At 33.7% G+C, this 14,318-nt stretch overlaps 3 protein-coding genes across 3 annotated transcripts; 1 reads left to right on the forward strand and 2 right to left on the reverse strand.

Moving 5' to 3' along the window:
• The first annotated feature begins 5,841 nt into the window (after positions 1–5,841).
• LOC111010847 (myosin heavy chain-like protein) lies at positions 5,842–7,451 on the forward strand. Its single transcript, XM_022284419.2, has 2 exons — positions 5,842–6,279; positions 6,356–7,451. Exons 1-2 carry the CDS (start codon positions 6,177–6,179, stop codon positions 7,204–7,206), a joined length of 954 nt encoding a protein of 317 aa, XP_022140111.1. The 5' UTR covers positions 5,842–6,176; the 3' UTR covers positions 7,207–7,451.
• LOC111010667 (BAG family molecular chaperone regulator 3) lies at positions 7,327–9,542 on the reverse strand. Its single transcript, XM_022284162.2, has 4 exons — positions 9,175–9,542; positions 8,746–9,002; positions 7,797–7,943; positions 7,327–7,634 (listed from the first exon to the last, which is right to left on the reverse strand). Exons 1-4 carry the CDS (start codon positions 9,380–9,382, stop codon positions 7,476–7,478), a joined length of 771 nt encoding a protein of 256 aa, XP_022139854.1. The 5' UTR covers positions 9,383–9,542; the 3' UTR covers positions 7,327–7,475.
• A 2,179-nt stretch (positions 9,543–11,721) lies between these two features.
• LOC111010668 (methyl jasmonate esterase 1) lies at positions 11,722–13,672 on the reverse strand. The gene is made up of 3 exons (XM_022284163.2): positions 13,143–13,672; positions 12,302–12,433; positions 11,722–12,187 (listed from the first exon to the last, which is right to left on the reverse strand). The coding sequence occupies exons 1-3, from the start codon at positions 13,602–13,604 to the stop codon at positions 11,903–11,905; spliced, it is 879 nt and encodes a 292-aa protein (XP_022139855.1). The 5' UTR covers positions 13,605–13,672; the 3' UTR covers positions 11,722–11,902.
• Positions 13,673–14,318: the final 646 nt, after the last annotated feature.

A 14,318-nucleotide genomic window follows, 5' to 3' on the forward strand; every position in this document is an offset into this window, starting at 1 on the left:
ACAATCTAACCCTGATACTTTTGAATTTGGGAGTTTGTAAATCTAGATTTATTAAGAGAGATTTAAATCTTAGAAGTGAATATTGAACTAGTTGGATTATTTTCTGTCAATTGGGTTATCACAAGTGAATTAAATAAGTAAAAAAAAAAAAAAAAAAGCATAAAGAGATGGTTATATAAATAGTTTTAGAATGGGATGAGAATGAGAAAAAAGGTGGGAATTCTTGGAAGACTTTAAATGGTGTTGTTCAAAACAGCCAACTAAGTTAAGATTCTCCCAACACATGTGGGTTGACTTTTTCTTATGAACAACAACAGCCTAACTTTGGTCAGCTCATTTGCTTTTCCCATGCACCATCAAAATCTTCCCAATTTTAGTTTGGTTTCATAAAGTTAGAATTCCACCATTCTCTGTTTTTTCTTTTAAAAAAGAAAAGAATCAAACGAAAAAGAGATTTACATGTTGATGCCCATGTTGTATCGTAAATCTAATACACTAATTTGAGTTAGTTTAATTGAATAAGACACTAAGAACCGGCTTCATACATTTGCAATGTTGTATTCTCGAAAAAAAAAGATGCAATAAGTCATGTGACAAAAACTTTGAACTTTTTTGGCACAACCACGCCAGATGTAGGTATAAAACAAGAAAATAGTTAGGTACTTGATAAAAGTATGGTGTTTAGTACGTATACAATATTATTGTAGTTTATTGTTCTTTTTACCTTTAACAACTAGAATAGGGAAACACTTAAAACTCATAAGACGGAGCGAATAAGAAGAGGGACTTGCTATTGTCATAATTGAAAAAGTAGATATAAAATATTGAAGATTTTTTAATTTTTACTCTAGTTTGGCTTCTCTTAAATTTTATGAATTGAAAAATTATATGTATATAAAAAAATGAAATGTAAAATATTGTCTATTGCTAAGAAAATTTATGGCTCATATGATTTATTTTGACATCATACATACACACACACACACACATATGTATGTATGTATGATTTCCTTCATTTTCTCATCATGTATATAGTTAAAACAAATTAACCTTTTGATTGACAGCGACTGTTAACTCCTTGCTCTAACCAAAGTAAATCTGTGTTGGTAAAAAGTAAAAAGAAGGTAGTTGAAGTTAATGCATGTGGCATCACAGAATTCTAAGAAAAAAGGACATTTCAACGAGACCACATTAAATAAATTAACCTTCAATCTTACTCAAAAGTTAAAAGAAAAGAGTAAATTTAATGAGTGAGATAAAAAAGATAGTTAGGGACAAAATTAAGAGCAAATGATGTGAGATTAGACAGAATAAATTAAGAAAAATAATGAGACAAAAGACAGCAATAATTACAACGTGGTAGAACTGCAATCTCAAGTCAACCAGACAACACTATATCTACCCACAACTACCTAACCAGTGAAACTGTAAAAACAATTTTTTTAAGAAAAGAAAAGTGAAAATAATTCAAATTATTAATTAATTTGCGTACAATAAATTAATAAAATTTTCAACCACAATACATCAGATTGGCGTCAGAATTTGAAGGACTGGGTCTTCATTGCAAAAACGGCGTCGCAGACCTACACTCTGACCCTAATTATTTAATTTCTTTCCCAATAATTTTCCTCTCTTAAATTATTGATATTTAAAGTTACAAACTTTTTTCATCTGGGAGCAGCTCTGGCCTTCTTCTTTTTCTAATAATTTTATCTGAGAAAGGAGAGTTCAACATTCAAAGAGATTTAATTTGGTCCAGAGACCGTGAAATTATAATTATTTTGATCCTTCGTTATTAATCTATTGTGTTTTGTGTTAACATATTAATGTGAGTATTTAAAAATTATATTAGATAAAGTTAAAAATTAATCATTTCTAAAAAAGAATTAATGGTAGGCCAGTTATTATCAAAATATAGTTAACCTAAAAATTGGTCAGATATACTTAAATCAAAACAAAACAACGAGAATGAAAAAATTGAGAATTATATATTAGGCTAAAAAGTAAATATATTAAAGATAATGTTTTTAGAGAGAAATGTAGGTACGAAAAATTTTAGAACGAGAAATATGTCCAAATAAACTAAAAGTTGAACATTACAAAACGTATGGAAATTTGAAATATTTTTTTTATTGAAATTTATTTCAAGTTCCAAAAATATTTTTGAAAAAAAAGCAGCAGAAAAACGTCTTAAAAGGTGAATAACTTTAAAATTTATCTAATTGATTCCTAAATTTTCAAATAGGTTAATGACATATTAAATTAATTGATCGATTTAATGAAAAATTAAACTTTGTAGAATATTGAAATTGCTTATTAAGTCAATACTACTATTTTAAAAAATATGACACTATTAGATTAAAAATAAAAATTTATGAACATATAATGCATTAAAACAATAATTTAAAGACATGTTACACACTTTCTCAAATTAACAAAATAGTGGGACACGAAATTAAATAAAAAAAAACTAAAAAATGAAAATAGTTCAAGCTTTGAATTGGATTTCCTATGCCACTTGACTTTACCTGTTGTACCGAAAAAAAAAAATTACCAACCTCTGCTCATATATTAGTTAAGCCAGGTAAGTTGGGTAAAAAATTGATGAATTTGTATCCGGGGCAGTAAAAAAAAAGAAAAGAAATAATTTAGAAAGAAAAATGGGTCACGTGAGGTGGGCATGCACCGTAACTTGTGCCTAGAGAGAGAGAGAAAATCAGAGCTAGGCCTAGTGTTACGTGGTCTACTTCTGTTCTGAGAATTTCTGCGTGAATTAAATTAAAAGAATAATAATTTGAAAATAATTCGGAGGAGAGAGAAATAGGCCTGCTAAAGTGACAGGTATGTATGGTATGGTTGTACTGTTAGCATTGGTAGGAGGGAGAAATCACTGTTACTGATTACCACGTCTTGGTTTCTCATTGGTCATTTATGGACCTACCCCCACGTACCTCCGTCACCCTAGACGCTTCCTCCATTGCCCCTCCCCTGTCTGACACACGGCATTTTTACCATTCTGACCCTCCTCTGAATTTTCTGCGGTTGGACATAAATTGAGATTATTGTCCATTCGCTGGGACTAATCTGACTATTTCTCAAATAATAATTTCACATTATTGGCAAATTGGATCATGGGTTCCTTCGCTTGTTTATGGCCGTTGATGCTTTTCTGGCCGTTTGGTTTTTTTAAAAATTAAAACTGTGGAAAGTACTCTCTAGTTAATTTCTGACCTTTTTTAGGGGGAAAAAAAAATCATTTTTACCTTGTGCTTAAGTTAATCACTTTAACTTCATAATTTTAATTTCACTACAAAATTGCCCGTGAAGGCATGAACCGACTAATAAATCGTACAAAGAACTTAATAAAACGCAACATTTTAGCATCAAAATACCTAAGTCTAGGAGATTGTAAATATCGAATATAATTAGAAGACTAAGACTAGTACCTAAAAAACTAGTCATATTCAATTATAAGAATGCTCCTAGCTAGTTTTATTATTTTCTTTACTTAGGAATTAATTACACGGCTATTTCAAGTAAAGAGAAGAAAAATAATTTTGTTGAACTAAATAATTGTAACTAGTTAAGAATCTTAAAAAAAAAAAAAAAATCCAGAAGAAAAACTTAACTTATCGAAGATATTAATTACGCTACTTATTCAAGAATAGAGTTTAAACTAAACCACTTAATCAAACGTAAGGTTTGAAGGGATAAAATTGAACTTTTCTCGATTGTTATATTATTTAATTATATGGTTAAAAAGTGACTACAAAATTTCTAAAAATACATTAAATTACTTTTAGAAAAATATTTAACCACGATAGGTATACAGTGATGTTTTTTTTTAATTAAAAAAGGAAAAAAATCTCATGATGTATGCGGGGTTGCATAGTTAAATGTGATTAATAAAAATTGTAATAACGCTTTAAACTGTCCATAAAAAATGTTTTACTTAAACAATAGTTTTAGATATCATTATTCCATATTATGAGTTGACCTAATAATCATTAGGCAAGTGAGATAATTAAGGAACTTTGAAAACATGTTCAAACTCAAGTTTATGAAAAAACAAACTTAAACTCATTCTGAGAACTCCTTCCCAGAGGGGTGGTAAAAAAGTAAAAGTTATTTCATCCTCCCACTGTCAAGATTTTGACAATAAGAAAATAATTTTTCGACGGAGATTTAATAAATATAACATAAAAACTTTAGATATTTAATTTTCAAATTAAATTAAATATAAAACTTTTTCAATCTCAAAATATATATAGCTTAACTAATTCAACTAAAACTTGTTTGTTTATCATAAAACTGGGATCATGAAAGGTCTGGTTGGGCTGGACTTTACAATCTCGTGAGATAGAGATTCCAGTATGGCCCAAATATGGCCCATAATCCACATGCATACCTTTCTTATTTCTTATTTTCTTTCTTTCGTACGACATCCGGTGGCGGATCGAACTCATAACCTACTACCTACTGATCAAAGATATATGTCAATTAATGCTGAACTACTTTTTATTTCTTATTTTCTATTTAGCAATTCATTTTGAGGTAATTAGGATGCGATAAAACTTAATAATGAATTTTTAGAAAACAACTATTTGAGTCCTTTTAATTTTCTTTTTTTTTTCCTTAAGACAACCGTTTCTGAACTTATTTGACCATTTTATATCTATCCCATTCTTTTTAGTTCATGAGTGTGGATGCAAATTTTTTACGTTTTGGAGAGTATAAATCTAAAATAGTTGAAACTATGTCGAGTTTTATTTATTTATTTTTTATTTTTAAATATTGTTAATTTTAATAATATTTTATAAGCCATATATGTTTTATTGTTAATGAAAGAAGAAACCGAGTAAAAAATGTATTTCCTAACGTCCCTTACGGTAGATTCATAAATAAGATAAATGGATAAATATTGATAATATATTGCAGAAGATTAGCTAACCTAAGACAACATGTAAAAATTTATATTTAACTTTTTCAACAAAATTTAAATTTACAACTTTAATTTTACATCTCTTATTCATGTCATCCTTTTTTTTTATTGATATATATTTTGGGTTATCTTATGAAACTTTTTGTCAGTTTTATTTTGTATATAACCAGCCTAAGTCAATTTATATATGGGTAGAAAATGGTATCATCTAAAATTACGAAACTTTACATGATCACCTCATTTCCTACCTTAAGCAGGCACTACATAAGTACACATTGAAATTCACACGTTAGCAACGCAGCAACTACACGAAGAGTGTGAAAGAGGGTACCTCCTTGGTGAAAAATCGTAATACGGGTATGGATCTTGAATCGGAGGATGAATTATCTTTTGGAAAAGGAATTACAAACTATGCCGAGAGATTAACCAGGTTAGTGGGACAGATTTTGGCCATCTAAGGCGGGTGCACGGGAGGGCGAAGGCGAAACAAAAATCAAATGGACTTCTTTGCGTCTAAAATTGTTCGTTCACCCGAAAGTCTTCTCTCCATATTATTCATTTGTTTAAAAAATGGGCCAAAATAATTAGTTAGCCTTAAACTAAATATTTAAAAAGTTCAAAACTGGAATAAATTGAAAAGCTTAGAGATTAAAATAAATATTTGGAAAGTTAAAAAATAAAAACAATTCTTATTTAAAAATTTTAAACAAACACATAATCACAATTAAAAAAAGAAAGAAAGTCCAATTAAACAGAAAGAAGAGCCAAATTAGTTGGTAAAGGAAACTCAAAATCTTCAACACCAATGAAAAAGTCAAAGGAAAACCAATAATTGCGCACCGCCACAGCCAAGAACCGACCATTTTCAGACATGTTGGATCCAACAAAACGTAGAATATTTGTTGAAAGCCAACGAGAAAAAAGAGAGAAAAAAAAGAAAAAAAAAACAGAAAAAAGAATTTCCCTTTTGCAAATCAAGAAGAGGGAAAGGAGAGATTGAGCCAAAACCAGTCTCTCTTTTCTTCAACTCTTTTCTATCCCTTTTTTTATTGTACTAAACTTGTCTTTCCCCCCATCCAAAACAAACTCATATTTGCAATAATTCTTTTGTTCTGTTTTTACAGTCATTTGATTGATGTTCCTCTGCATCCTACCCAATCCCATATAAATTGTTCTGTTTTGTTTTTCATTTTGGTTACCTGTGGTGTGTTCCCTTGTGAATTGTCCTCTCCTCATGGACGCCGCCGACATTAGCCGCATTCGAGCGCTGTCGTCCCCGGAATTAGCACATGCCTCAACCAGCCATCGACAACACCCTGCGGATCACATTTTTGTGGGTATGTTTATATTGATATTGGTTTTGAACAAGAGTTTGGAAATGTAATTGTAAATTTGTAAATGTTGTTGTGTTAGGAGTGGCTACAAATGTGAAGCTGTTACTGAAGCTAGTGCATGAGCACAAAGATGGTTCTGTGAAAGGCAACAATGGGAATGGAAATGGGAGTAGAGATCAAAGGATTAGTGAGATGATGCAGATAATTGATGAAGTGAAATCCCAACTCCAGAAATGTCAGTGTGTTGGTAAGAGGAGGGAAGCAGAGCTGAGGAGGTGTAACACGGATCTTAGGCGAAACGTGCCGAGGGAGAAAAAGCCTAACGAACCGATAACAGACGAGAAAGAGAGGCTGAGGAGAGAGCTGAATGCAAGCAGAGCTGCGCGGAAGAGCCTCGAAAGCATATGCTCGAGCATCGGAAAAGAGAAGGAGATCATCGCCAAGGAGTTGGCTAAGACGGTACAACGATTGCACGGAATGGAAGAACATGTCAATGATCTCAAAGCACAAAATGAGATGCTAATGACCAAAGTTCAAGCTTGTGTTGCGGAGCACAGAGTGAAGAAGAGCAACAATGTATCTGTGCCTGATGCTCAGGGCAACATTGAAGCCCTCCAGAAGAGAAACAAGGTCCTCACCGAGCAGCTTCTCAAGTCCCTCGACGCGTACCGCTCCTTGAAGCGCAAGCTCAAGGATTCCCAAGACAAAAGGCAAGGGGCCAATGCCAAAATGGAAGAAATGGGAGTCCGGGTTCGGGCAGGACTCAACAGGATTCACAGTTTCAAAGAAATGATCAACCAGAACGACGAGGTCGATATCGAGCAGGAGATCGCTGCATTGGAGCACATGTTCAAATGCTTCGACTTCGAGATATCCAAGCAAGTCAGGATCAAGAAGCAACCAGACAACAAGTCACAACTTCCTGCTTGACATCACATTCTTTACCTTTACCCTTTTTGTTTGGAAGAGGCTTGAGGAATTAGAAGTAATTGATTAGTATTATGACACATTTTTGTGTTGTCATGAGCAAATGTACTAGCTCAGTTGCTCTAGTTTTAAAATTTAATCTACCGCTGCTTCAAACCTTATAACATCAATGTTCATACAAATTTCATTTATGAAAAAAAAAAAAAAAAATCCCAAATGGCAGAAGAGCTCACTTTTTTTTTTTTTTACATACAAATATGAATGAAAGAAGATCAGAGATCAATGAGAGAGGTCCAGCGAGTGGTGGTGGGAGGATGAGGCTCAAAAGTCTCCCATTTTGTAGTCACAATTACAGGCTTTACAACTTTCACTCTTGCATTTGTTACCTTCAGCACATCAAGCATTTCCACACATTTCTGCACTCTCTTTCCCTGCATATTCCAACAAAGAAGTTGGGTTAAATCGGCTTAAAGTAGGCCGATATTCGAATCTTTTTTTATTCGGTTCGGGTCGGTTTTAGTCCTTATAGGCAAAGGCTTTGGTTTCGGGTTCGGATTATGTATGGAAAGGAAAAGAAGAGGTTGGTTAATTACCTGTAAAAGTTTCTGAGTAGAAGCATCTCCTTCTGCAACAATGTTGTCTAGTTTGATGGCTTGCATCATCAGCATTTCTATCAGAGTGCTGATCTGAATTTCTGGAACCTTCACTCCACTTGAGATTGACTCTTCTATTGTTGAAACCTGTGTTTGCAATTCTTTTCATTATTTCCCTTCTAAAACTATATTATTTGAAACCATACTTTAAAATATCATTTTGATTGAAAGGTGAAAAAAGGGATTTGGATTAGTCTCATGTTGAAGTATGCCATAAAAAGTCTGGTATTTCCATTATACCTTACTGTGACAGGAATGTTTGATAAGCTTTAACTTGAAGTATAGAGTTAATATCAAAGCTTTTAAAAACACAACTTAAAATGTAATTCAACTCTAGTTAAATTCCCATTTCAATTCTAAAAATTCCAAACAAAAAGTTGGGATTATTTGGGGTGTAAATTTCCAAAAAATTGTTTGTATAGGTTACTATTTAAAATTTTATTTCCTTACTTTTAAAAACACAGTTTCAATAAATATCATTTCTTTTTCTTTTCGATTTATCATCGGCAAACTATTAGTCCCTTTTAGACTTCATAAATTTATGATACAAATATCTCAAAATATAACAATACTTTTTAAATTCGAAGACTTATCTCAAACACCTCCAAAAAGTCCCAATAAACTGGTAAATTAACGTAAAATCCAAATTAAAAGTCATACTAAAAAACTAATGATAGTTAAATCTAGACTCCAAAGGGCTGTGAATACAAAATGTTTATTAACTTTGATGACATTTACTAAAGATATAGGAATTCTCATTCATAATATTTTTATTATTTTGATTAAATTTTCGTTCCGATTATGGTAAAGTTTCTAATTTGAATTTAAAAATATTTATAGTAAAGTAAAGAAAGGAGAGATAAAAAAGGAAAAAAAAGGTGGGGATGACCTGGTCCGCCAGCTTATCAAGGTCCATGGAGACGTGGGATATGGCACGATGAGCGGTGTTGATTTTGGCGTTTCTTGTTGTCTCAATGTATCTTCTCTCGATGCTGGCCGGATCCTCCACCACCACCATTTTCGATCTGTCTTTAACTCCACACGCCTCCAAATATTCTCCATTTTCCCTCTCTTTCCCTCTGTATAACACCTTCTGCTCCGTCGCCTTCAGCCCCGTCTCCGCCGCCACCGCCCTCTTCACCTCCCCTGAAGTTCAACACCCAAAACCAACTCTGTCTAGATCAACAACCAATATTAAGAATGAATAAACTACAACTCAATCCATAAACTTAAGCTGATGGATTGGGTGTCCTGTATCAACTGATCATTCATAATAGTTAAGACGATTGGGTGTACTATCAAGTGACGACCCAATTACCGAATGTTGCTTGTGAGCTGATCTGGATCTCTAATCGGACGGCTCCGAAGGCGATTCGAAGTCGGAGAATCGTCGCCGAAGACTCCGATTTCTCGGTGCGCTTCTGGACCAGCATTCCGCCGGGCCTGATTTCCCATTTGGTCGAGGAAGAAGACGACGTCGGCGAGGCGCCAACCACATTCTGATGATTGGGTTTCCTCTTCATCATTTTTGGGTTGGGGCAGGGCAGGGCAGAGGAAGCTGAAAATTGAAAAAAGATTGAAACTTTGAAAGTGGGAATTTGAGGGAAAATAATATGAATTCTTATGAATTATGAAGAGGAGATTGGGGGAGTGGAATGGATTTTTGTGCCGACACAAAACAGAGTGTAAGTTGTTGGATGGTGCGGTTTTTATAATGCCGGAGAGCTGTCAGTGTTGGTCAGACTTCCTGGGAAGCTGACGAGAGCCTTTTCTGTCCAATCGAATGCTGCCACGTAGTCGCTTCAGCTAGCAGTGACAGCTAAGCTGGAGATTTTTTTTGCCGACATTTTAAGCAAGAATCCGAGAGGGCGAGGGGGAGCCTTGACGCGTAAGGAGATTCTAATTGGATGGTGACTAACCCTGGAACACAGGCAGGTCAGTTAAGTCGAGATCTCTCTGTAATTTCATATTTGTTTTTCTTCCATTGTTATTAATATGCACAAGTACTTCTTCATAAAATGAAATTGGATCAATCAAATTTAAATTTATGATGTCACCTATCTAATTTGGATTCAAATGTTGCATCGTGGCATATTTAATTTGAGTTCAAACATATATATATCATCATTTTTAGAAGAGTTTTGTTGTCAAAGCGAGCATAGCTCAACGATAATTGACATATATCTCTAACTAAGAGGTTATCAGCTCGATCTCTCATCCCACATGTTGTACTACAGAAAAGAGAGAAAAGGGTTTTGTTTTATTATAATTTATAGTAAAAGAAAACCAAAATTTTGGAGTAACGCCATTGAATCTCTTACGTGGAACCTATGGTTGGAACGAAACAACCACATTTTTCGGAGATTATTAGATCTAATGCTTCATTAGGTTCCACGTAAACAACCACATTTTTCAGAGATTATTAGATCTAATGCTTCATTTTGGGAAGACATCAATATAAATGTCTCATCTTGATCCTCCAAATCAAATCTTTTTTTAATTACTCTATAGCTACCATTTATTGTTACGCCTTTTTTTAAGGCTCTTCCTTTTTTAATGTAGGTTCCTAGCTTAACATACCTCCTAATGAAATGGTACCTCTTTGAAAAAAAAAAAAAACCCAAAACTTCAACATATACATGAAACTAATTACAATAAGCACAAACCCCACCCCTTATATATACATAGCCTATTCAAATTTATAAAATCAATTAGAATAATCATTAGAACTATCATTTTCTTACTCAAATTGGCTTGCTTATTCTATAGACAAATCTTACCAACTTAGTAAATTATTACTATATCAAATAGAATTTTAGCCAACATAGAGATGTAACATAAAATGAATGATAGGATTTGAATTAAGTTATTCAAATTTATCTTATCCTATCTGAAAACTATCATTATATTTATTCAATAAAAATGATAGGAACAATGTCCTCTCAATTGAAATCAGAATACCCATCAATAGTTATCCAAATTATTGAAGTTGAAGTAATAATGAGGGTAAAAGTCTTTGGAAATATAAAAATTGATAAGATAATGAAAGTGCTCAGCAAATCACAACCACTGAAACTCAATTAGGGTTTATTCTGATCCATGAACCAGAAGGGAGAGTGGAGGATTTTGTAATTTGTTTGTTTGTGCTGATGTGATTTATGGTGTGTAGATTAATTGTTGCTTAAAGTTGTAAAATATGGTGTTTAAAAAGAGGACAATTATGTCTTAACAACTTTGGAGATTAGGGGTTAAGTCTTGACAAAGGGGAAGAGTTTGGTATTTGAAAAGAAATCAAGTGGGAGTTTTTGGAGCTATCTCTTTGGGAAATCTCATCTCATTGATGAGTAGTTGGCATGGCTAAATTTAATTAGAGCCATTAATTTTAGGCATACTTTGCTTAGCACATATTGATATATTATTCTAAATCTTTATTGTTGATTCATGAGATGAAATTGTCACAAAGTTAGTGATAGATTTGTGCAGAATAATTTAATTCTTTCTTGTTTCACTAAACTTTTAATAATATCATAAGTAGCCAAGGACATAAAGTTCAACTAGTTTAAGAAGCATCTATATTTGACAAAAACTTGTGAATTCGAATATTCTCCAACCTCACATGTTGGACTAAAATAAATAATATCACAACTTCAACGTTTATTTAATTTAAAGATTGTTGTTTAATCTTACTAATTATCTTCCATTGAATAGTAGTATATATAATTAAATGTCGATTTAAAATGGATTAGTTTGATAAGTTCTTAAAAAGTTAATGTTTATAATTTAACAAAAAAATAAATTCAATACTCAACTAAACAGGATATTAGTGTGACTACTTCTCAACTTAATTAAGCTCACACCCAAAATATAAGAGGTAAAAGATTTATTTCTTTTTCATAGGTTGCATATGCTAACATGAACATAGCTTCCCCTATTCCTTTGAAGTAAGATATTCAAATTCTCACACTTGAGCGTTGCATTCATACGAACTCGTAAATGCCTTTAGAAAAGTTGGAAGTAAGAAAAGATCCTTGGAGAGAGATCAAAAGTCAAAATAGATTGAGTTGGTGGGCAATACATTGGAGTTGATGGGCGAGCTCAAGTGGCTTGGAGGCCATAGCCATATGGTCAGATCCTTTAATCTCCAGTGTAATATGTGGTGGGTTTTTCTGAATCATCCACATCTGAAGTTTTTTGGTCATCGTTAAATCTCTCTCTGTTACAACCATAGCCCTTTTCACACACCCATATCTCTCCTCAGTGAACTCAAATTCTGAATCCTCGATTTCAAACATAGGAAGAGGCCTCACCAACTCCTTTGCCAATATCAGATCCTGCAACGAGAGAAATAATGCAAAAATATATACTTCTTTTTTATGATGAGTTGTCAATTTTTCAATGATGACGAAGACAAATTTGACCGCCCATAGACAGCCAAAGATATGTACCGCTGATGGTGAGAGTGGATACAGATGTTCTGCTAACTTCTGTGGCCCCAAGATGTAAGAAGTTGGAGGCTCTGCCTCTCCATTTTCGTATAAATAATGGCTGTCCAATGGTGGAGTTGGTTCCTTTTCAGCCTTTAATTTTCACATGCACCAAAAACAAAATCAAAGAAAGCCCTTATGTGTGACATGTTGTATTTGTAAGAAGAATGTAAATAAAGTCTCCCCCACTGGTTAAGGAAGAAGATGATCTATGACATAAAAATCAGGACAATTATCTGTAAGCTATGAAAGTTATGTAAAAAATAGACAATATCATATCACTACGAAGATATTAATTAGAGTAATCCTCACCCAGACATTCATCGAGACACAACACATGTTTAGGTAGCCAACCATGCATGCCGTGTAAAGTACATGTATATAAAGGATAAAATTAGTAATTATTACTGGACAAGTCTAGATAGCCCATTTGAATTTGTCTGTACGCCTACTTTATGACTTTATATGTCACCTAGCTGTCAAAGAAAGATACGTCCAATGATCGAGACAAAGTTGGAAACTAACCAAAATGGAAATTGTGGAAAACTGAAATTAAAGGCACAAGATTGGGAGAAATTATTTGGAAGAGATCCCTAGATGAACGTGGCTGATAATTTTATATAAATAACTTTAAAATGGGTTATTAACGAAGGGGTAAGATTTGTCAAAGTGAATTTAACTCATATACAGAAAGATGAGGTAGGAAGATTTTCGAATATGCATGTAACAGTTATTATAAGCAGTCAAATTGTGCAACTTCATTCAATTATTTTTTCATGACAGATGGAGAGTGAGAAATTACCTCTCTACGAATGGCGGAAACACTGAGATTGGGGCCAGGCATGGTGGCGGCGACAAAAACAGCGGCGGAGATCTTCTCCGGGAAGTTCTGCATTGCTAAAGCGACCCCGAGCCCACCGAAGCTGTGGCCGACGAGAACAACCCTCTCGCCGGAAGGCAGGGCAGCCAAGAGCTCCGTCAAGGGCTGAAAATAGTGGAAGGTGGAGGAGATGGTCTTGGCCTGGCGCGGGTCGATGCCGGAGGCGGCCATGTCGAGTGTGGTGACGGTGTGGGCGGAGGATTGGAGGATGGCGGAGACCTTGTACCATGACCAGGCCCCATGGCAAGCCCCATGGACCAGCACAAAGTGGGTTTTCCGATCAGCCGGCGATGGTGACGGGGCGGCTGAGATCGCCGGAGAGGATATGAGGAGGAGGATGAGAACCAAATGTGAGCTGTTGAAAAATATGGTTATTTGGTTCATGTTTTGTATGGTGTGGCTAAAGCTAAGGACTAATTAATAAATGATGTAAGACTAACAATTGAACAAAGTACTTACTTTCAGAAATTTCGAGACGAAAAAAAAAAAACACATGCAATGCTTTAATCGTGTCGACGGAAACTCGACCCACCCCTTTTCTCTATTACACAATAATATGCTATATAACTCAATATGATAATGATAAAGATGAAATTAGTGAAATGAAAGTCTTTAAAATTCTAAAATCAAATTAAAATTGAAATAAAACTATTAGAATTGAAATTTTTGAAATCAAAAAAACTAATTCGACGGTTCCATACTATCATTGTAAAAGAATACATGACACCAACAAAGTACCATGCCACTCGAATTGTGAAGTGGCATAGGTACCTATAATTTTTTAAATGTATTAATGAAAATAGTTTGAGTGTTGATATATACATTTGGAATAAATTTAAAATAAAGTATTTTTAAAAAAATTGTGATGAAAAAGTGCAAAATAAAATAGAACTAAATTGTTATCATTGCGAAATAGGCATCTGAATAGGACTTACGTGGCATACACTCAATGGATTCAAGATGAGATTGCATTATCTTCGTGCCAAGTCAATTATCGATATTGGAATTGAATAAATAAATGTAAATAATTCAGACCATGGTGGTCCTTTATTGAAAGGTTCCTCTCTTTTTGTTCCACTCTCCACCAAAAACCATTCT

This window comes from Momordica charantia, assembly GCF_013281855.1.
Source record: "Momordica charantia cultivar OHB3-1 chromosome 3 unlocalized genomic scaffold, Mcharantia_2.0 BLBB01000003.1, whole genome shotgun sequence".
Classification (NCBI taxonomy): domain Eukaryota; kingdom Viridiplantae; phylum Streptophyta; class Magnoliopsida; order Cucurbitales; family Cucurbitaceae; genus Momordica; species Momordica charantia.